We start from the raw sequence: 22,009 nt of genomic DNA on the forward strand, positions 1-22,009 counted from the left end.
ACCCAGTTCCCAGCTGCCTATCTGTGGTACAGAGTGGAAGAGAGTAATATTAGCAAAAATGGGAAAGAAAGTCACTCCCCAGTGACTGGCTAAGTCAGACATTTATGTCTGGGAGTAAGTTGCTTGCTCAGAATAAGACCATAAGACATAGGAGCAGAAATTAGGCCATTCGGCCCATCGAGTCTGCTCCACCATTCAATCATGGCAGAGAAGTTTCTCAACTCCATTCTCCCGCCTTCTCCCCGTAACCTATCTATCAAGAACCTATCTATCTCAGTCTTAAATACACTCAATGACCTGGCCTCCACAGCTTTCTGTGGCAATGAATTCCATAGATTCACCACTCTCTGGCTAAAGAAGTTTCTCCTCATCTCTATTCTAAAAGGTCTTCCCTTTACTCTGAGGCTGTGCCCTTGGGTCCTAGTCTCTCCTACTAATGGAAACATCTTCCCCATGTCCACTCTATCCAGGCCTTTCAGTATTCTGTAAGTTTCAATCAGATCCCCCCTCATCCTTCTAAACTCCATCGAGTATAGACCCAGAGTCCTCAAACGTTCCTCATATGTTAAGCCTTTCATTCCTGGGATCATTCTTGTGAACCTCCTCTGGACCCTCTCCAGGGCCAGCACATCCTTCCTGAGATATGGGGCCCAAAATTGCTCACAATATTCTAAATCTGGTCTGAATCTCCTCGGCTGCAACAGGAGCCTGTCATGGGAGGAAATAGCCAAGGAAGAAAATTGGGATAAAGAAAATAATCCCCACCCCCTCCCAAAAGAAATGATCAGTTGATTTTAGTAAAGCACACAGCTGCCATCTTGAAGATAATCACCAGTCAATTTTCCAACACAAGAGTGCACACCACAAAGAACCAACCAGAATTCTTTAACAATACTGTACTTTTTCCCCTGACATTAAGCCCTTGATGAGTTGAACTCAACACTGTGAAAAACAAATCAAAACCCAAGTGCCTCTGGCTCCAATTTAATCAAACGCTGATGGGAACGCTTACTGTTCTTTGTCTGATCTGGAGCTCAGCTTTCAACCTCACATCCACATAGATCACCTTCTTCCATCTATTCCATCTCCTGTGAAGAGTCCCAGAAGCTATTAACGTTTTTCTTGTTGAGCTCCACAGCCTCGGTCCCTCCAAAAAAAAATCAAAATTTTCATCTTTAAACCTCTCCCTGGCATTGCCCCTCCCTATTTAAGGAACTTTGAGCAAGCATGTGATCACCGTTCACTCTCTCCATTCCTCTGTAAATTACTGAGATCTCTGCATTCACTCATCACTGGAGACCCTACCTCTAGAAATCTCTTCATAAATCATTCCTCCTTGCTACCTGCCTTCGCAAGACTCCAAACATTCAATCTCTTTGACTACCCCTTTTGTCTTTTCCTTATCCAACTAAATGCCCTCATTTGCTACACTTCTTTCTTTTTAAGCACTTAGAGATGTTATCCTCAGTGAGGTGTGTTCTTTAAATAGAAGTTGTTGTTTTCACTGCAACTCCCAACGGTGTTTCATTCCATGGCAACAGAATGGTGCCATTCTGCAGCACCTTCAGTCACTTACAGCCGCACTCATTTTACGTGCTTCACTGTTGAAACTCCAACGTCATTTAAACACAAGAAATAGACAAACTGTCTACTCTCGATAATTCAAAGTCCGGCTTTCCCCAATTCAGTTTTAAATTATTCAGTACTTCAAATTGACTGATAAAAATTAAAATGGCAATGTAAGGAAAAAGTGCAACAGTTTACAAATTATTCAAATGAGCCAACTTCGAATTAATAGAAGTAGATTGCAGCGCAATCAGCATATATAACTCCTGGCAACCTTCCATTTTTATCAATTGCAGATTTAGGTGACGGAACTAACTCATGATTTAGTGGCTAATGGAATAACCTTACTAAAGCACTAAAGAATTGTATACACATGACACATAAACAGCTGGGCACATGTCAAACTCTCAACTACAACTATTTAATACCTCTGAGTCAGAAGGTTTGTCAGTTCATGTTACACTCCAGAGACATGATCTAGGCTGGCAGACCGAGGAAATGCCATACTGAGGGAATGATGTACTGTCGGAGGTGCTGTCCTTTGAATGGTACATTAAACTGTCTGCCCTCTCTGTCGGACGTGAGATCCTGTGGCATTATGTAAAGAGCAGGGGAATTCTGACTGTTGTCCAGTTCAATGTTGTTCACTCAGCCAACATCACTGAAAGATCATCCGATCATTATCACGTTGCTTTGTGGGAGTTTGCTGTGTGCAAATTGGCTCTCTTGTTTCCCTGGTTTTAAAATACTGTGGGATGTCCTGAGGTTGTGAACAATGCTGTATAATATCAAGTTCTTTTTAGCAACCATAGCTGGAAAAGACTAAGTGAAGATAACTGCATTTTCTTTAAGTAATGCAAATAAAAATGATACTGTAATCTGCTTCCTATGTTCAAAAACCTATCCTATTACATAGAGTACTAATCAATTAATCCTAACAGCTGTTACTGCAAGGGAAAAATAATTTATACCTTTTAAGCGGTGAACCAAAGACTTTGTGAGCTGGCTATTAGACAAAACAAAATAAATTATCTTTCAAATTGCGATGTGTGGGTGCTAATGATATTCCACAGTGTAGCTATTAGTATACTGTAGAGCAGCAGTAGACTCCAAAACAGAAATTAACCAATCAAAAGCTGAAACAGGGCAGCCGAAGCAAGCATTAGGCCATGGGAAATCTGTCATGCACCCACAAATATGCCAGTGCCTATTTCTCAAGCCCCTTTTGTGCCTTTAGAAACCAGTGGGGTTAAATTTAAGACCTCTTGTTCACACTCTGTGCCCCCATCACTGTGTAATCTAATTTACAGAAGAATAGTGGCACTAATGAATCATCATAGGAGTCAGAGAAATATGGAGCAGGAAGTGGATATGGTCATCAGGGCTATAAATCAATAACTTTTCCATTTATTTGCATCAATATGGGCTCCCCGTTGAACAAGGCATGGGCAGAGAGGTTGCTTGCATGAAAGTTTTATACAGGATTATTAATTCCTAATTATCTCTTGGTTTCTGTAAATCAGCTTCCTATGTTGAGGTCCATATCAAATTTCCTAAATGTCTAACAAGTCAAAAATAAAGGAATCCTTGGCCCAGAATTTCCTTGGAACTGCTCCTGCTCCACTGCTGTAACTGCATCGGAGGTACGTTGTAGATGTGGTGTTAATTGTGGCTCAGTTGAAAGCACTTCCATCTCTGGCTCTACTTGGGCCAGGATTTTTAGGATGGCGGTGTTTCCTTCTGACTTTCTACTTTGCTTTCTGTGAGAATAATTACATTTGATTGGTTGCCTACCCTCTTGCTGACATCCCAGTTGCTGCACCTCAAGACATCCCCTTGAGTTGCCACCAGATTTAGCTTGCCGTTGAGAAAGGGGAAACCACACCAAACAGATCGTTAGATCTTTGAGGATGGCTTTCTTTGAAGTCAGCGGCGAGTGTTCGCTGTTGATCAAAATATCCGGCCAATATTTACAAAGTTTGCTCGTGACATCCACTGGAAGCACAAAACTGTACCAAAGTTTACCTTTATTATATTGACAGGGCATCCAATTTGGAAATATTCTACCATTTTAATGGGTTTATGTGGGATGTTAAATAATGACTGGAGAAGAAGTTTGGGCATTGTTAAATACAATCGTATGACCTAGGATAAGAGCCCCAACAACAGTCAATCTATTCAGCCAATGAATTTCATATCATTTTATTGGGAGCAGCTTTTCCACAATATATAAATATATTAACACACATGAAAAATACAACTTCTAAGGCACCCAGAAAAGTGTTGATACACTAATTACAAAAGCAGTAGACAGTTTGTGTAGGTTTCCATCTTACACAAGTTAGTCATCACACAGATCAGAATTACCTGGTAGTTTATAGAACATGTAGATAATATATCTTCAGTAAGAAAAAGGGTGCCCACACCAAAAACAGATTGCTAACAATTTTTAAATAAACACAGCCCCCATTTACTTACAAAAAGTCTTTTAAAACCCCATTGTGTTCTGCTGTGGGATAAATACATTTCACAAGTTTCTGACAAACACACAATTGAGCCCCGACAGGTTTCCATTGCATTACTGGTCCTCTTGATGAAGGACACTGTCGTCCGAAGTGTCCCATTTTCTTCACAAGTGACAGGGATTATCCAAAGGCTAAACTTCAGGTTTCCCAGTGGTAGATGCGCAATGATTTTCACACATCAAATGCTTTGTAACTTGAACAGAAAATACAGCTTGGCAAAAAATGTTCACAAAATGAACAGCCTTTTTTTTTAAAATAGTGTGTTAAGGTTCAAACACAGCACAGATTTTTTTTAAAAATGAGAATGGGGCAAACAGTGTTTCATAAACATCAAAAACGATATATATTGGCACAAAGCATTGAGGTGACATAGGCAGTCAATGAAACCCTCAAAAACATCTATTTCGGGACAACAGACTCTCTAAAGAAGCATACCGCCAGGTACTAAGTAATCATGTATAAAAGAAAGTTATCATTTGAAAAAATATATATTGTCTTGCAGATTTACCATATTTTTGTGATATGGTATGCCAAACTCATCTACATAGTAACAGAAGCAACTTGAGCAAAGATGAAAATCAAGTGTATGTATGTCTCCACGAACCAGCATACAGTCTTTCCCATACTTACAAGGTGTAGATACCAGTGAATATTTAGAAAAAAAACACAGCAGTTTATAATGAACACGCTTCAGAGTGTTCAACCCCCTTCAACATGGCTTCCCATTTTGTTAGTAAATACTGTATTTGTGCCAGTACCCAGTCATAGGTTTTCCTAACAAAGAAACACCCATGTATTTTTGCACAACTAAATTGAAACCAACAACTATTTAGTGAACCCTTTTCAATTAAGTGACGTAAAACCCATATCTTCTTTGTAACATACTCCTCTGAGTCACTTAACAACAGCACATACACTGTGTCTGATTAGTGCATTTTTCTTTAAATAAATAAGAAATGAAAAAAAACTCGCTACTATTTTAGAACATGGAATATGACTAACTGGCTTTGGACCGTGAACCGGTCATATGACAGCAGTCAACACCAGAAGGTAGGTTTTCATGGTATTTCGCATTGAAAAAGAGCGTTTCACACCAGAATATTCCTTCTGTACACATATATTTGGTATACAAACCCTGCTTGTATATTTTATGGTTCAAAATGGAGCTATACGCAATGGCATAAGACTGCAATCCCAATTAGCTCCTGCATGGCCGACTTAAGTGGTTGGGATCCACTCAAAAATAAAATGGAGAAATAAACGTTCCCAATAAGATTCTCACCCAGGATCCCAAAAATCCACAAGAAAAGTGTTGTGATCCATTAAACATTATTGTTCATTTAGTTGTAAGACATAATAAATACATAAAATCTTCTGTTGTGTATCTAGAGTTTGAAATTTTTTGGAAAATAATTATTTAAAAAGTTACGAAATGAAAGCTCACAATTTTAACATTTTGTTTTCCTGCATGTCCTCCTGATAGTTCAGCACTCAGGTAACAATTGTAATGAAAATCTGCATCAACGAAAGGCTTTTATCTCTTGAAGCTACTTAAGCCCTAGTGAAAGAGTTGTCAATTTTCCCAATCGCCACCCACCCCGGGCCCTATCCCTGCTAACTAAATTGATAACAAAATGAGTCCAAACATACAACCGTGACATAACTCTTCCTTACCTTTGTTGTGGTTCAGGAGCAAAAGGATTACCTATGAATCATTCCTTTAAGTGTTATTCACAAGCACAACATTCTACATAAATTGGGTAAATAGGTCTAGTCAGTTTGAGATGGGACAATATTGGGAATTTTAAGACCAGCGATAAAACAAAATCACATGGCATAATTTGAATATGAGCGTCAAAATAGTTGAAAATGCATGCAGAGATGTTGCATCCAATATATACCCACTCAGGCAGATTTCACTGAACACGTCAGCGCTCATCATGTTATCAAACACATCTGATGGCCAGTTTGTCATGCTAGTAGCAGCTAAACCCAACTGCTGAAGCATTAGACTTCTTAAGATCAGTGATTAAGTCCATCAACTCCCTTCGCAGACACTGGAATAATGGACAGTAGTTTCAAGTCTTACAGTGGCTTCAGACCTCATAGATTTTTTCCTGCAAGTAGCTAAACAAAGAATCTAGTCCTTTAGAGGAACTCCACAGCTGCTTCAACATCTGGCATTCCCTTTCATTCACCTGTTCCAGGGCAGTTTTGAGGAAGCTACGCACCAGACATTTTGATTCTTCGAGTACCTAAAGGTGAGAAAAAACAGAATAAACAAAGATAAGAAATGCACCTTTCCTTAATGACCAAAACCAAAAAAAAACTTTGAGAAATAAATAACAAAAGAGGTAGATTTTCGTCTTGTTGCCCAGGTGTAAAACTGGCATGGGAGATCGTCTGATTTTCATCAGGTAGTTTATCCACAACCTAGGACCTTAAAGCATTGTGCCAGCAAGCTAATCCCGGTTGCAGAATGTTCCTTCTACATGGGCTGTTTCCACAAGTCTAGTATTTCTAAATAGTCAACAAGGTTGAAATGACTGCATTTGGAGGTCACCCTCATTACTTACCAGTAGGGCCAATTCCTTCTCATAGTTCAGCTCTACCGCTGTTAAATTTAATCATGCAAGATTAACATATTTTCTTTTACAAAATTGGAACGCATTTCCTCAAATAACACTTCAGTCTATACTACACAAAACCTCATAAAGACAGCCAATTTCTAACCACAAGAGCTGCACCCGTTTAGGCAATATCAGATCGTTAAGGAATAGATCACTGAAGAAACATCTGATTAGCTACGGCTAAACTGTGAGACACCCAACAACATTATTTGAAAATGTTAATTGCATCTCTTTCACAAAAATTCTGGTGCTTGATGTGACTATAAGTCTAAGATATTATTTTGTTTGCTTTCTAATCCCTTTCCAGCTACGTAGGTCCTGGGATCAAAGCCTCGTCTGCTCCCAGATATTCACAATACTGGTGCAGAGTCAGCATTACAAGGTATGAATCAACCACCTGGTGAGGGCATCCATCCAATTTACCAGCTGATATGTTACATTGTGCATTAATTTATCTAAAGTTATCAACATACACTTTGTTTTATGGAGTTGGGAGGAAGAAGGCATGCACCTACAATAAAAATATTCTCACAGCAACATGCTATTCTGATAACCCTTTCTATTTAAACTTTTCTTCATACATCATCACACTGTTGAGATATGGAATATCTACAGGACATGCACATCTGCAAGCGGTGGAAGTAGTTAGATTGTGACTCTATCACCGATCTTTCAGCAGCAAAGTTTGGCATTTTCACCCTTCTCCTGATTGTCTTTAAAATATATATAGTTGTCAGTTTCCCCCAAAGATAGGCAATCTGCTGTGGATGACTTGTTGATCTTGATAATTCAGTATCTTGTTAGGAGGAACATCAAAACAAAAGTGCAAATGAACGAAGTCCACCTTCTAGACCAATCTCTTACGTCCAACTGGCGTCAGTTTTGGCTGTGAATCTGGCTATTATTCCTCGGGCTATCATGGATAGTTTGGTGATATCCCAAGTACAGATAAGAGTCTGGGATCTCCTTAAGTGCAAGAAAAAAGCTGGAAAGATTCTACACACATGCCCTGATGAGATATTCCTGAAACCAGAGGGTGAACAGGGCATTGTGTTCTGTTGGGCCCATGGCCAAGTAACTCTAGAAAAAGCCTCCAATGCTCCCTTGAGGGAAAGTTCCTCAGGAAGACTGGAGGGGGCGTTGGCTTAGGAGGGGAGCAAGACTGGAGAAAATCCCAGAACGTTTCAAGAAACTCCAGCTAAACCTGAAAGCCACCTTGAGAATGATCCCTTCAAAAGGGAGCAGTAACCAATGGTAAATGGAAGTCTGTTAGGTTAGAACTTTTATTAAGCACATTCTTAACATGCAGAGAATTTTAAGAGAGGATCCTTGTTTCATGAAATTTCTTTAGAACCATAACTTGCGGTGTTCCAACAGTCATATCATCTTATTTATACTTAACACAGATGGTTAATAGGCTCAAAAACCACCCTGTGCTTGCTACTCTGGCAATTCCTCAATTTTAACATTCTAGTCCTTATTTTCAAATTCCTCCAGTGCCTTACCCAGTTTCTGTAATTTCCTCCAACCTTACAATCCTCTGAAATTTCTGCACTCCTCCAATATTGGCCTCTTACACATCCCTGATTTTAATAACTCCCCATTGGTGGCTGTGCCATCAGTGGCCTTAGCCTGATGCTCTGGAATTCTCTCTCTAAACTTCTCCCTCCTCTTTTAAGATGCTGCTTGAAGCCTATGTCTTTGACAAAGCTTTCTGTTACCTGTCCTAGTATCTCCTTATGTGCCTCAAGCTTTGTCAAGTGTCTTGGGATGTTTTCCATCTGTATAAATGCATGTTGTTGTTGTTGTTGTTACTTCACTGGAGCTTCAAGTTCTTCTCCATTAAAGGTCTTTTCACATCTACTTCAAATTCTCCTGATGCCTTAGTTGGTAATTATAAAAAGTCAGAATATAATTGAACCATATTAACCAGAAGGCCCCATATTTGATTACCATTCTGTGCTGAGATAGATGATCTTGTCCAAGGTATAGTTAGGGAAGAGTACAATTTGTCCCAGGGCTCCTGCTGTTAGGAAGGTCAGAGACTGGCTCAGGCTCCTGCTCCTGATCACTATCCAGTGGTCTATTGTGAGGGGTTTTCAAGGCAGGTACAAGATCACTCTCCATTGTGCCAACACTCACATCATAGGTGCCCTCATAAAGAATGGCCTCTTGCTTGAGATACCTAGAGCTGATGTGATCCCTCCGAACAAGTTGCAACGCCTTCGGGAGAAGTGGCAGATCATTAAAAATTGGATGGAAAAAGTAAGCAAATGTTCATTTAAATTTTTTTAATGGGATGTGGCCATCGATGACAAGGCCAGCATTTGTTGCTCATTGCCCTTGAACTAAGTGGCTTACTAGGCATTTCAGAGGGCAGTTAAGAGTCAACTGCACTGATGTGGCTCTGCAGTCACATGTAGGCCAGGCCAGATAAGGATGGCAGATTTCCTTCCCTAAAGGGCGTGCAGCTTTCCAACACATTCAAAAATACAAGAAGTGTCCCCCTGGGATGTCAGGGTTTGGAGAATGGGCCCTTAGAATCTGATCAGTGTCCATGGAAAGAGGAGAATATTGGGAGGAAAACAAATGATTTTCTCCAGATACTTGAATATGTTCCTCCGGAGACATGGCCTTGCATCCCAGAATTCCTAGGAACGTATATTCTTGTTCATGTTCTTGAGAAAAATATTTTGTGATCAAAGGGCTCCAATCTCAAAGTGGATCCATTATTTTTGATCCTGTTGCACAGATTCCACTGCTTGTAAATATTATCAGATGGTCCTGTCTAAAATATATCACAATTTGATATTTCTCAAGAGATTACAATCCTGAAAATCTTTCCAGCGCTGAATAGATTGGGGGCTCAATGAAGATATCATTTCATTGACATCTCTATTCTAAATTCTTGCACATTACGTCAAAAAGACTAAAGGTGTGGATGGATCTGCACACACTTTCATATAATTTTACAATAGCGCAATAAATACTCCCATCACCGAGCACTGTACTGCCCAATATACAATTATTGGTGGTTATGAACAGGCAGGCTTACAGAATATGAAAACTAATGCTGTGCAATCATTTCAAGAGCCACTGTCAGAGAAATATGCTCTCAGTAAGGAGGCAATCTGCAAACCTTTACTCCTTTCAGTGATCTAGTCCTTCATGTAAGCCCACAAAATCAAATCAGCCTACTTAACGATATTGTTTTGGGCATTGATGCAGATTACTCCTGAGTGACAAGAACAAATGAGTAAGGTGATTAGATGTCTTGCCCTTCATTAGCGCCTTCCCTGGCCTCTGAAAGTACTTTGTCCTTCAGAAGTGTCATATCTACTTTCTCACTCTTTCCAGTTCTTAAATATTGAGTGTGTGCCTATTAACTGACTTCCAAAAGTGGCTGTGTAGCCATTATATTGTCTCAGTGATGCAGTATATGGGATTGGTGGAACACCATGCAACTTCAGGGAAAACAGCCAACTTCACGATGAGCACAGTCAAAGTGATGTTCCTTGGCTAGAGGCTGCAATTGTCCCAAGATATGTGAGGAACAAACAAATTCACGTTTACAAATGTCTGCTATATGAGGGTGTGCACATGACAACCATGTGAAAGTATATCCTAAATTGTGTATATACATAATGTATGTGGAGATAACTTACCCTGGATACATGACTGGGACTGCAGGAAGTGCAAATCCAGTCTGGTTTTTATCTCTACAGAATCTGGGACAATAGAATGTGGGGCAAGAGAAGCTTGGAGTGAATTAGTTTTTACATCCCAGCAACCTTCAGTGCTCATTTGAAATTCAAGTGAATGGGTTTTAGAATTTGATAATCATAATTTGAAACTAGGCATGAAAATCTAGAAGTAAAGCATTGCCTTGCAAGAGATTTATAAAAGTTCATTACAGTCTAGCATAAACCACAATTCGGTCAGAGGTTGTTTGGGAAATTTTCAGAAGTTTTGAGTTAAAGACTATCCATTTTTGACTGATGTGTTCCTGTAAGGCTAGTGATTATGGTCGGTTCTATTTACATCAAACTTATTTTGTGAGGTGTCATCATTTTTGTCACATTTCAAACAGGCAATGTGACAAATAATTCATGGCTCATTGCATCAGTGGATGTCAGCTTTATTAAGTTAAATTGCAGATGTTCATGGATGTTCTAATCTTTTATTACAATCCTGCTTTTTCAAATACACATTGATTTCAGTTGATTTTTGTGCTGAATGCCCTTCACTGTGCATCAATCGATAAATTGAATTCAAAGGAAAAAGGATACTTGAGAGCTGGTTACAAGGTTGTAGCATAAAGGGAAGGAATTGACTAATTCACATTGCAAATGTCAAAGTGTATTCAGCCTGTCTTATTAAGGTAATCTAATCTCTGTTCCAGCCTTGACCTTCATCCTTGGTGATTGTGGCCTACCTCTCCTCTGGTTGGCCAGGTAACACAGCTAATCTACAAGACTTTCAACTCACCTCTAATCCTAACTCTTATATCGTGTTGGTTTCCTTGCAGCCGAGAGCCTTTTCTCTAATGTGCTGCCCTGTAACTGAACCAGCCCACTGTAAACCAGCCAGTTGTAACTACGCATGTCCACTATAAGCCAGCCAACTGGCACAGCTTTTGAGAATGCCTTGCTGATTTCACTCTCTTGATACTTGTATCTGTCCCAAAAGAAGCAACTTGAAAAAATAATTATTCTTTCATGGGATGTGGATGTGGAGCTGATGTAATTCCTCCCAACAAGTTGCAACACCTTCGGGAGAAGGGGCGAATCATTAAAAATTGGCAAGGCCAGACCAGCATTTATTGCCCATCCCTAACTGCCCTTGAACTGAGTGGCTTGCTAGGCTATTTAAGAGGGCAGTTAAGAGTCAACCACTTGGCTGTGGATCTGGATTCAAAAGAAGGCCAGACCAGGTAAAGATGCCAGATTTCCTTCCCTAAAGGACAAGATAGGTTTTTACGACAACTGATGGTAGTTTCACAATCCCCAACCATCTTTATAATCCCAGATAATCCCAATGGACAGTATCAAAATTAAAGAAAAAGCATATAATTGTGCAAAGATGGGTGGCAGGTCAGGAGATTGGACAGAATATGAAGAACAGCAAAGAATGACAAAATGATTAATATCAAGGGAAAAATTAGAGTACGAGAGAAAGCTAGCTGGAAATATAAAAAAGATAGTAAGAATTTCTATAGATATTTAAATAAGAAAAGTTAACAAAGTGAGCGTTGGTCCTATAGAAAGAGAGCCTGGGGAATTAATAATGGAAAGTAAGGAGATGGCAGATGAATTGAACAGGTATTTTGCATTGGTTTTCGCTATAGTGGATACGGGTAACATCCCAGAAAAGGCTGTAAATCAGGAACAGGATTTTGCCCTTTGCGGAGGTGCTCAGCGGGGGCAGCCCGTGATCAGCTCTACACCACGATTTCACGCTGGTGGGCCAATTAAGGTCTAACCAGCGTGGAATGAGAGCGGCAGCGCTGAGCGCTGTCTGTGCGGACGGGGGAAGAGGAGGGTGGGCCTAGTGTGATCTTCGTGCATGAGCGTAAAAGAGCACTTCAATCTCGCTGAGGCAGCTCTGTGCCTCAGGGAGGTGAAGTGCTGTTTAGAAATAAAGAAAGGAAATAAAATTGTCATAAAACATGTCCCCTCTGTCAAATGAGCTGGGGCATGTTTTAATTCAAAAATAGATTTTTTATTTGATATTTATTTGCTTTAGGAAACCTCATTCCTAAAAAATGTTAAGGCCACTTGGCCTTTTTGCCTGGCCGTCAACCGTTAGGTTGGACGGGCAGCGTAAATTTGACTTTAGTTAGCTTCTTAATGGCCTTAACAGGCCTTTCAATTGTCGGCGGGCGCACTCCGAACGAAATAACATGAGACTGCGCGATGACGTTGGGACACTCGCCTGTGATCATTTTACGCTAGGGTGTGTCTGTGCTGCACCCGCATGCTGAGCGTAATATTCTGCCCCAAGAAATGGGAGGGAGGGAGGAACTCAGGAAAATTACAATCATCAGAGAAGTGGCATTGAGCTAAGTGTTGGAGCTGTGGGCTGACAGGTACCCGGGTCTTCATCCTAGGGCCTTGAAAGAAGTGGCCTAGTGAAACAGTTGATACGTTGGTTTTAATTTTCCAAAATTCCCCAGATTCGAGGAAGATTCCATTAGGTTGGAAAATAGCAAATGTAACTCCTTTATTCAAAAAGAGAGACAGACAGGAAGCAGGAAACTACGGGTCAGTTAGCCTCAGATCTGTTATCGAGAAAATGTTAGAAGCTATTATTAAAGATGTTATGTCAGGGCACTTAGAAAAGTTTAGGGTAATCAGGCAGAGGTTTTGTGAAAGGGAAATCATGTTTAACCAATTAATTGGAGTTCTTTGAAGGAGTCACATGTGCTGTGGATAAAGGGGATGTGCAGAAGGCATTTGATAAGGTGCCACATCTAAAGTTATTGTGGAAAATAAAAGTTCATAGTGTAGGGGCTAACATATTGGCATGGATAGAAGATTGGCTAGCTAACAGGGAACAAAGGGTAGGCGTAAATGGGTCTTTTTCTGGTTAGTGGGATGTAATGAGTGGCCAGAGGGAACAGTGCTGGGGCCTCACCTTGTTACAATTTATATAAATGACTCAGATGAAGGGACAGATGGGATGGTGGCTAAATTTGCTGACGACACAAAGATAGGTAGAAAAGTAGAAAATCCCGGAAGATTGGAGGGTGACAAATGAAACCTCACTATTTAAAAAGGGAGGGAGAAAACAGTGAATTACAGACTGGTTAGCCTAACATCAGTAGTAGGGAAAGTGCTAGAGTCTATTATAAAGCATGTGATAACAGGACACTTAGAAAATATCAACGGGATTAGACAAAGTCAACACAGATTTATGAAAGGGAAATCATGTTTGACAAACGTACTGGAGTTTTTTGAGGACCTAACTAGCAGGATAGATAAGGGACAACCAGTGGATGTGGTGTATTTGGATTTTCAGAAAGCTTTTGATAAGGTCCCACATATGAGTTAGCACATGGGATTGGGGGTAATATATTGGCATGGATTGAGAATTGGTTAGCAGACAGGAAACAGGCAGTAGGAATAGATGGGTCTTTCTCGGAGTGGCAGGTGGTGACTAGTGGAGTACCACAGGGATCAGTGCTTGGGTCCCACCTATTCACAATATATATCAATGATTTGGGTGAATCAAATGTAATATTTCCAAGTTTGCTGATGACACAAAACTTGATGGGAATGTGAGTGATGAGAGTGTTAAGAGGCTTCAAGGCGATTTAGACAGGTTGAGTAAGTGGACAAATACATGGCAGATGAAGTAAAATGTGGATAAGTGTGAAGTTATCCACTTTGGTAGGAAAACAGAACGGCAGAGTATTATTTAAATGGTGATAGATTGAGAAATGTTGATGTACAAAGGGACCTGGGTGTCCTTGTACGCTAATCACTGAAAGCAAGCATGAAGGTGCAGCAAGCAGTTAAGAAGGCAACTGGTATGTTGGTCTTCATTGCGAGAGGACTTGAGTACAGGAGCAAGGATGTCTTAATGCAGCTGTACAGGGCCTGGGTGAGACCACAGCTGGAGTACTGTGTGCAGTTTTGGTCTTCTTACTTGAGAAAGGATATACTTGTTGTAGAGGGAGTGCAGCAAAGGTTCACCAGACTGATTCCTGGGATGGCAGGATTGTCGTATGAGGAGCGATTGGGCCAACCAGGCCTGGATTCACTGGAGTTTAGAAGAATGAGAGGAGATCTCATTGAAACATATACAATTCTGAGAGGGATGGACAGCGTGATGACTGTCACTTTAAGGTCAGTTCAACTGAGTAGAGGTCATGTGATTTGTTCAACCAATGTGTGGCTGGCGTGGGGGAATAAATTCTGGGGGGGGGGGTGTTTCCTAGGAAAAGAAAATGGTTGTATGAAGGGCTGGCTGGATACAAGCAGCCACGGAAGCTCTTGTGTAAATAAAGTTCGTTTTGTTTGACTAGGAAGCCTCCCAGGGCGTGTTGCTACAGACAGACGGGATACAGGAATGATATTTCCTCCGGCTGTGGGGTCTAGAACAAGGGGTCGCAGTCTCAGGAAACAGGGTAGACAGTTTAGGACTGGAGATGAGGAGAAACTTCTTAACTCAGAGGGTAGCGAACATATGGAATTCTCTACCACAGAAGGTTGTGGAGGTCAAGACACTGAATATAATTAAGAAGGAAATAGATGGATTTCTGGACTCTGAAGGCATCAAGGGGTATGGGGAGAGCGCAGGAGTATGGCATTGAGATGGAGGATCAGCCATGATCATATTGAATGGCAGAGCAGGCTCGAAGGGCCGAATACCTATTCCTGCTCCTATTTTCTATGTTTCTAAGAGGACATAGGAGGCTACAAAGTGACATAGACAGGTCAAGTGGGTAGGCAAAGATCTGGCAAATGGGGCATAATGTGGGAAAGTGTAAAACTGTCCATTTTGGCAGGAAGAATAAAAAAGCATATTATCTAAATGGTGAGAGATTGCAGAGCTCTGAGATTCAGAGCGATCTGGGTGTCCTAATGCATGAATCATAAAAGGCAAGTATGCAGGTGCAACGAGTAATTGGGAAAGCTAATAGAATGTTATCGTTTATTGTGAGGGGAATTGAGTACAAAAGTATGGAGGTTATGCTTCAGTTGTACAGGATACTGGCGAGACCACATCTGGAGTACGCTGTACATTATTGGTCTCCTTATTTGAGGAAAAATGTAAATATGTTAGAAGCTGTTCAGAGAAGGTTTACAGACTAATATCAGGAATGGTCAGGTTGTCTTATGAGGAAAGGTTGAACTGGTTAGGCTTGTATCCACTGGAGTTTAGAAGAGTAAGAGGTGACTTGATTGAAACCTTTAAGATCCTGAGGGGTCTTGACAGGGTGGATATAGAGAGGATGTTTCCGCTTGTGGGAGAATCTGGAACTAGGGGTCACTGTTTAAAAATAAGGGGTCGCTCATTTAAGACAGAGATGAGGAGAAATTTTTCTCTCACAGGGCCATGAGTCTTTGAAACTCTCTTCCTCAAAGGCGGTGGAAGCAGAGTTTTTGAATATTTTTAAGGCAGAGCTAGATAGATTCTTGATTAACAAGGGGGTGAAAGGTTATTGGGGATAAGTGGGAGGTTACGATCAGTTCAGCCATGATCTTATTGAATGGCAGAGCAGGCTTAAGGTGTCAAATGGCCTACTCCTGCTCCATGTTTGTATTTAATTAACTGAATTTAAATTAAATTCCACCAGCTAGAATGGTGGGATTTGAACCCAAGTCCCCACAGCAATAGTCTGGGCCTCTGGATTACTAGTCCAGTGACATTACCACTATGCAACCATCACCCCCTTATATTAGCTGTATGAAAGCTTTCATAATTCAGGCTAACCTTTCTGCAAGATCTGGAAGCTTGGAAGATGCTGCAGATGATACACAATGTGGTGCTACGCCGGTAGCGAAAGTTGTGAATGTTTTAAGTGTTGGATGGGGCACCAGTGAAGTAGCTGGCTTTGATCCGAATCATGTGGAGCTTCTTGAGTGTTGTGGGAGCTGCACTCATCCAGGCGAATGGAGAGTGTTCCATCACACTCCTGAATTGTGCCTTGTAGCTGGTGAACAAGCTTTGGGGAGTCAGGCAGATCAACACCAAGATTCATCCCTGTTAGGTCTTTCATTCTCCACTGCTCTGGACTCCAACCTCAGCTCTGGTCCTGACAGTCCTTCGAGTGTGTGCCTCTGAAACCACTCCTGAGCTATGCAGTTCTCTCAATTCTTAGATTTTTTTTTCACACTGCCACTTTATTTCCTGCACATTGGTATTTCTAACGTTAAATAAACTGCTGCTGACTTGCAAATTACCCAGAATCTTAAATTCTGTTCCAACCCTTGATTACTCACCCACTTTGCATTATGGCAATTCCCGGTGATCTTGATGTCTGTGTTACGTCCTTCTCTAGAATGAGTTTGGTGAATCGCCTGTCATTGCCTCGAATATCTTGAAAGGCCCTGACACAGAGCTCAGCACCATGTGCTTCGAGACAAGTTATCACTGCCCGTTTGCCTTCCACAGTGTTGGTAAATGGCTATCTAGTTGCCCCTCCAGTTCTTTAATCTGGAATTTAGTTGATGGAACATTATCTAACTTTTGGCCCCCTTAACGATATTCTCCTTTCCCATTCATATCCAGGATCTTCCCCATTCATCCTCAAAACGTATCCACTCTCTTGACGGTGATTCCACTCAGCATTCAGGTTGCACTCCCTCCATTCACAATACTTTCATCTTGCAGAGGCAGTGGCTGAACTGCTACATTTTCATCTCAAAGTATGTTGGGGAGGGGCGGGGGGAACAAAAATTCTGTTTATTTAAATTATTTTAAAAAGTTTCTTATCATCTCTTGTAAAGCTATCCAGCAGCTCATACGTCTTACCTTTACTGGGCCGACTATTGACCTTTCTCAGTTATTGACCTTCTTGGCTTACTATCTTATTAAACTTCAAAAGCGACTCGTGTCTCCTCTGCTGCTAACTCTGCATCCGAAAAGCTCAACATTCTGCACCTTTCGAAACATTTCCTTTCACTTCAACATTCTCAATGCTGTATGAATTCTCAATGCCCTCAGTCCATCCAAGACCTGTGTACTGTTTCCAAACATGGGGAGATTTTTCTAACGCTTTTCCCGGGAGAGGGCAGGTAAAAAGCAGAGAGTTCACACCTTTTGCCCACAGAATCTTACGTCTGTGAGCCTTCGAATTTCCCTTAATTCCCTTGAATTAAAAAATCTTCAAACTATTAAATCTTTAGCGTGGTGTGACCCAACTGTTACTTCCGGAGTAACCGGATGGTCTCTTCTACTAGCCGCGGCTCCACAGTTAGTGTTCTCACCTCACCTCCGAGACACAAAGGTTCCAGGTTCTAGTCCCACTCCAGGAGCTGAGCACAAAAATCAAGGCCGAGACTCTAGTGCCGGTCTGAGAGAATGCCGCTGCTTCTTTTGGATGAGACATTAAACCGAAGCCCCGTGTGCCTGCTGGGGTGGATGGCACTATTTCGAGGAGGTATTCCAGGCCAGTACTTCTCCCTCAATTATCATCACAAAAACAGATTATCTGGTCGTTCTCACATTGCTGTTTGTGGGAGTTTGCTGTGTGCAAACTGGCTGCCACATTTCCTACAGTACAACAGTGACTACATTTCAATAAAGTACTTCATCCACTGTAAAGACGAGTTCAGTGGTGGTGCAAAAACGCTATATTAATGAAGGCCTCCTCATCGCTATCCAGTGATTCCCTGCTGTACAGATTTTAAATGACGACAAGAGTCGATTTAGCTCTAGTACTACCTAATGGTTGAACTGAATCCAACACACAGGATCGGAATGACAAAGGAAAAGTAGCCTGTTTAATGAGCTGCTGGAGCTTGGAGGGTGAGTCAGTAAAGGAGGGGAGGAAATTCAACAGTATAAGTACCATCCTGGTTCAGTGGTAGCACTCTCACCAGTGAGTCAGAAGGCTATGGGTTCAAGTCACATTTAAACACACCATTTAATCTGACATTTCAATGCACAACTGAGGGAGTACTGCACTATTGAAGGTGTCACCTTTCATACGAAATGCTGAGAGGCCCAGCCTGCCTCTTTGGCTGAACTCAAGTAATCCCGTGGTATGAATCATGCTTGAATAGGAATTACTCTAAGGCTGGGATTTTCCGGTCCCGCCAAAATTTTCCGCCGAACATCAATGGGCTTTTTGCCGGCCCACCAAATTTTCTGTCCTACCATCGATGAGTCCCGTCAAGGGAGGGGTCAGAAAATCTTGGCCTAAGTGGCTTAGCTGACGTTTATTCCCTGACTGATACCACCTTAACCAGACAACTTCATTTGCCTCAGTGCTGTTTTGTTGGATCTTTCTGTGGGCTAACTGGTTGCTGTGTTTGTCCACACAACAACAGTAAAAGGCCCTTAATAAATATTACTTTCTTTGGCCAAGAGCCGCTTTGAACACAAGGGAAAATTAGAATTCACTAATATGGTGACAGCTTCAGGTTCAGGGGAACCTAACCACCACCTCTTGACATCGCTGAATCCCCCACTATCAACATCCTGGGGGTTATCATTGACCGGAAACTGAACTGGACTAGTCATATAAATACTGTGGCTACAAGAGCAGGTCAGAGGCTAGGAATCCTGCAACGAGTAACTCACCATCTGGCTCCCCAAAGCCTGTCCACAAGGCACATGTCAGGAGTGTGATGGAAAACCCTCCACTTGCCTGGATGAGTGCAGCTCCCACAGCACTCATGAAGCTTGACACCATCCAAGACAAGGCAGCCAGCTTGATTGGCACCCCATCCACAAACATTCCTCCCTCCACCGCTGACAAACAGTAGCAGCAGTGTGTACCACCTACAAGATGCACTGCAGGAACTCACTGAGGCTCCTTAGACAGCACCTTCCAAACCCACTACCATCTAGAAGGACAAGGGCAGCAGACACAAGGTAACACCACCACCTGGAAGTTCCCCTCCAAGTCACTCACCATCCTGACTTGGAAATATATCACTGTTCCTTCAGTGTCACTGGGTCAAAATCCTGGAACTCTCTTCTTAACTGCAGTGTGGATGTACCTACACCACGTGGACTGCAGTGATTCAAGAAGGCAGCTCACCACCACCTTCTCCAGGGGATTGGCAATAAATGTTGGCCCAGCCAGTGATGCCCACATCCCATGGACGAATTAAAAAACCTTCAGCTCTTGTTTGGCATATCAATGAGATCCTGTTACTTACAGTTAGTTTTTTTAAAAAAAAAAAATTACATACATATTATGAGATCTGCGTCCTTGAATCTTGAATTCTTGTGAACAAGAATCATCTAAGATTTGTAAAATTAAATTTACTCAAATGCACCCCGCTCACAAACATCTTAAGCCATAAAACGAGTCGTAAGTGATCAGTAAACTTGCCATTGCACTGCATGACGCCATTTCCTTCACGCGCAACATAACTTCTTGACTAAATGTTGTTGGCCAGAAGACCTGAGATACCAGTCCCCTACTGCACGCTTCTTGTGCCGTTAATTTTCTCCCGCAAAACAGCATTTCGTTTGCCTGGAAGATGAAAAAGCATTTTCGTTAATTGTTTTTTCCACAGTATTCCCTAGTTGGAAAAAAACGCCTCCAGTGTTTTCATGAAATGCACCAACTTCAGTAAGGCACATCATATGCTAAATAGTCTTAAACTGTGCGATAATAATGCGCTGGTTAGTCAGCGAGTCTTAGGTTAAAAAAATACCTTGAATATTCGCAATCCAAAAACAGAAGTAGAAAGAAATCCACAACTGCTCAATCCCTATTTGAAATATTTTGGGAGTAATCTTTTACCCAAACCTAGTATTTCCTTCCGGTCAATCCTGAAGGCATTGGCCACCAGCTGCAATATGGTTTCTTGGAGGCCACTGACCATCCAATACTTGATTCAAATGACCATAACACATGCAAGGTTGGCACATGTCTTCCTGTTGTTTTACAGTGGCACAGAGGCATCACAGCTGGATAATACCAATGTGAATTTTTCCCTCCCAATGCCAAGGGTCTGAAGTGAAGCTTAAGGCTCCTCCTGCAGCCTCATCTGAGACTGGTTACCTCAGTACAGACAACAGAATAGGACCCTGGATCTTACTGGTCTGTATGGCTCAGCTACTCACTAGATAAACCTGTGGAGCCACTGGGAAGCTTCATGTACCTCGTTTCTCCTCGTAAAGTTTCTACAGCACTGGAGAAGCCCTGTACCATTAAAAGTGCTACACTATCAGTACGAGATTGGAGGGGTCTGGAGGAGAAGATAAGCAGGCAGAGGGGCAAGTTGCAGCCAGTCAGGACACTGTTCTGGCTGACAGATTTTGCATTCTACTAGTACTTGCCCCTGCCTCATTATACACTTGGGGTAATTAGCTCTGTGTTATTAGCTGGGTAGTAATATGCACAAGACTGGTGCTTCAAGTGTCAACTGTGACTCTCTTTGGTAGTACTCTTGTCAATGACTTCAGAAGGCTGTAGGTCCAAGCCCCACTCCGTGGGCCTGAACATAAAATTTAGGCTGAAGGAGTGCTGCAGGAAGTGAAGTCTTTTGCATAAGACCTCAAATCAAAACAACATCTGTCTCCCAGGTGGATTTCAAAGTTCCTATGACACTATTTATTTTGAAGAAGAACAGCGAGTTATCCCTGGAGTCTTGGCCAACATTTATACCTCACTATCTGGTCATTGTGGGAGCTTGCTGTGTGCAAACTGGTTCCTGTGTTTCCCCACACTGCAGTAGCCACCACACTTTGAAAGTACTCCATTAGTTCTACAAGCACTTTGGTATATTCTAAGGTTGAGAAAGGTGCTATATAAATGCAAGTCATTCTTTCTTTTATCTTGAGACATGCAGACTGTAAATTAGATTTCTTCTTCAATTTTCCAGTCTAACACAACAGGAAACGTTTGTAGCTGAAAAGCTACTTAATTAACACGGCCTAAAGATTTGAGGCAACAAATACAAACTTTGTGGAAGCACTTCCCTGCGGTGTACAACTTCAGCTGCTAATAGCACTCTGTATACAGCAGCCTTTACAAATTTAGGGTCTTGCCGTAGCTATTCGGTTGTAGCTATGGTTCCTATAAAAAGTCTCTGTGGCCTATATTTTGAGGTGTGCCTGTAGTGTGTTCAATATCTGACAATACAACGGTGTAACCCAGCCACGCAACAATATTATCTCCTAGTGATCTGAACTAGATATTTGTATCTTTTGCTTTTTCAGTCTCTGCGAGGGCAGGATGAGTCACCAAGATACAAATAAGCAGTTCTGACTGAATTCATTTATTTCAATCAATAACGATTCATCTTTACCTGATAATACAAAATGACAAGTACCCTTTGCTTCCTCACAACAGTGAATTGCCTTGTTCAACTTAAACAGGATAATTCCTGACCACCAATGAATTTTTCAGCAGCCTTTCTCAGTGCCTGACTCTCTCAGGGGCTTTCTGTTATAAAAAAATCCCAATTGCCCGCTTTTATCTTGATTTCCACTTTATTTTTCCTCTATTCCAAATGGGAAAGGGATCAAAGGTTTTCCAACAATGAACGTGAGATAGTTTTTGATGACAAGAAGTTGCTCATTATTCACTGTCCATGATAAACCAATAATGACATTTGTATATTTGCATCTTATTTATCTATAACTTGTGCGAAT

At 41.5% G+C, this 22,009-nt stretch overlaps 1 protein-coding gene across 2 annotated transcripts in view; it reads right to left on the reverse strand.

Moving 5' to 3' along the window:
- Positions 1-3,752: 3,752 nt before the first annotated feature.
- LOC121279912 (chromodomain Y-like protein 2) overlaps positions 3,753-22,009 on the reverse strand; it is a 139,417-nt gene continuing 121,160 nt past the window's right edge. For both annotated transcript variants that reach the window (XM_041191471.1, XM_041191470.1), the window contains exons 6-7: positions 19,737-19,880; positions 3,753-6,346 (exon numbers count right to left, since the gene is read on the reverse strand). In XM_041191471.1, coding sequence (XP_041047405.1) covers positions 6,188-6,346; positions 19,737-19,880 — 303 coding nt within the window. In that variant the 3' untranslated portion in view covers positions 3,753-6,187. The remainder of the gene's footprint in view (positions 6,347-19,736; positions 19,881-22,009) is intronic.

The sequence above is a fragment of the Carcharodon carcharias genome, chromosome 7, assembly GCF_017639515.1.
Source record: "Carcharodon carcharias isolate sCarCar2 chromosome 7, sCarCar2.pri, whole genome shotgun sequence".
NCBI lineage: Eukaryota > Metazoa > Chordata > Chondrichthyes > Lamniformes > Lamnidae > Carcharodon > Carcharodon carcharias.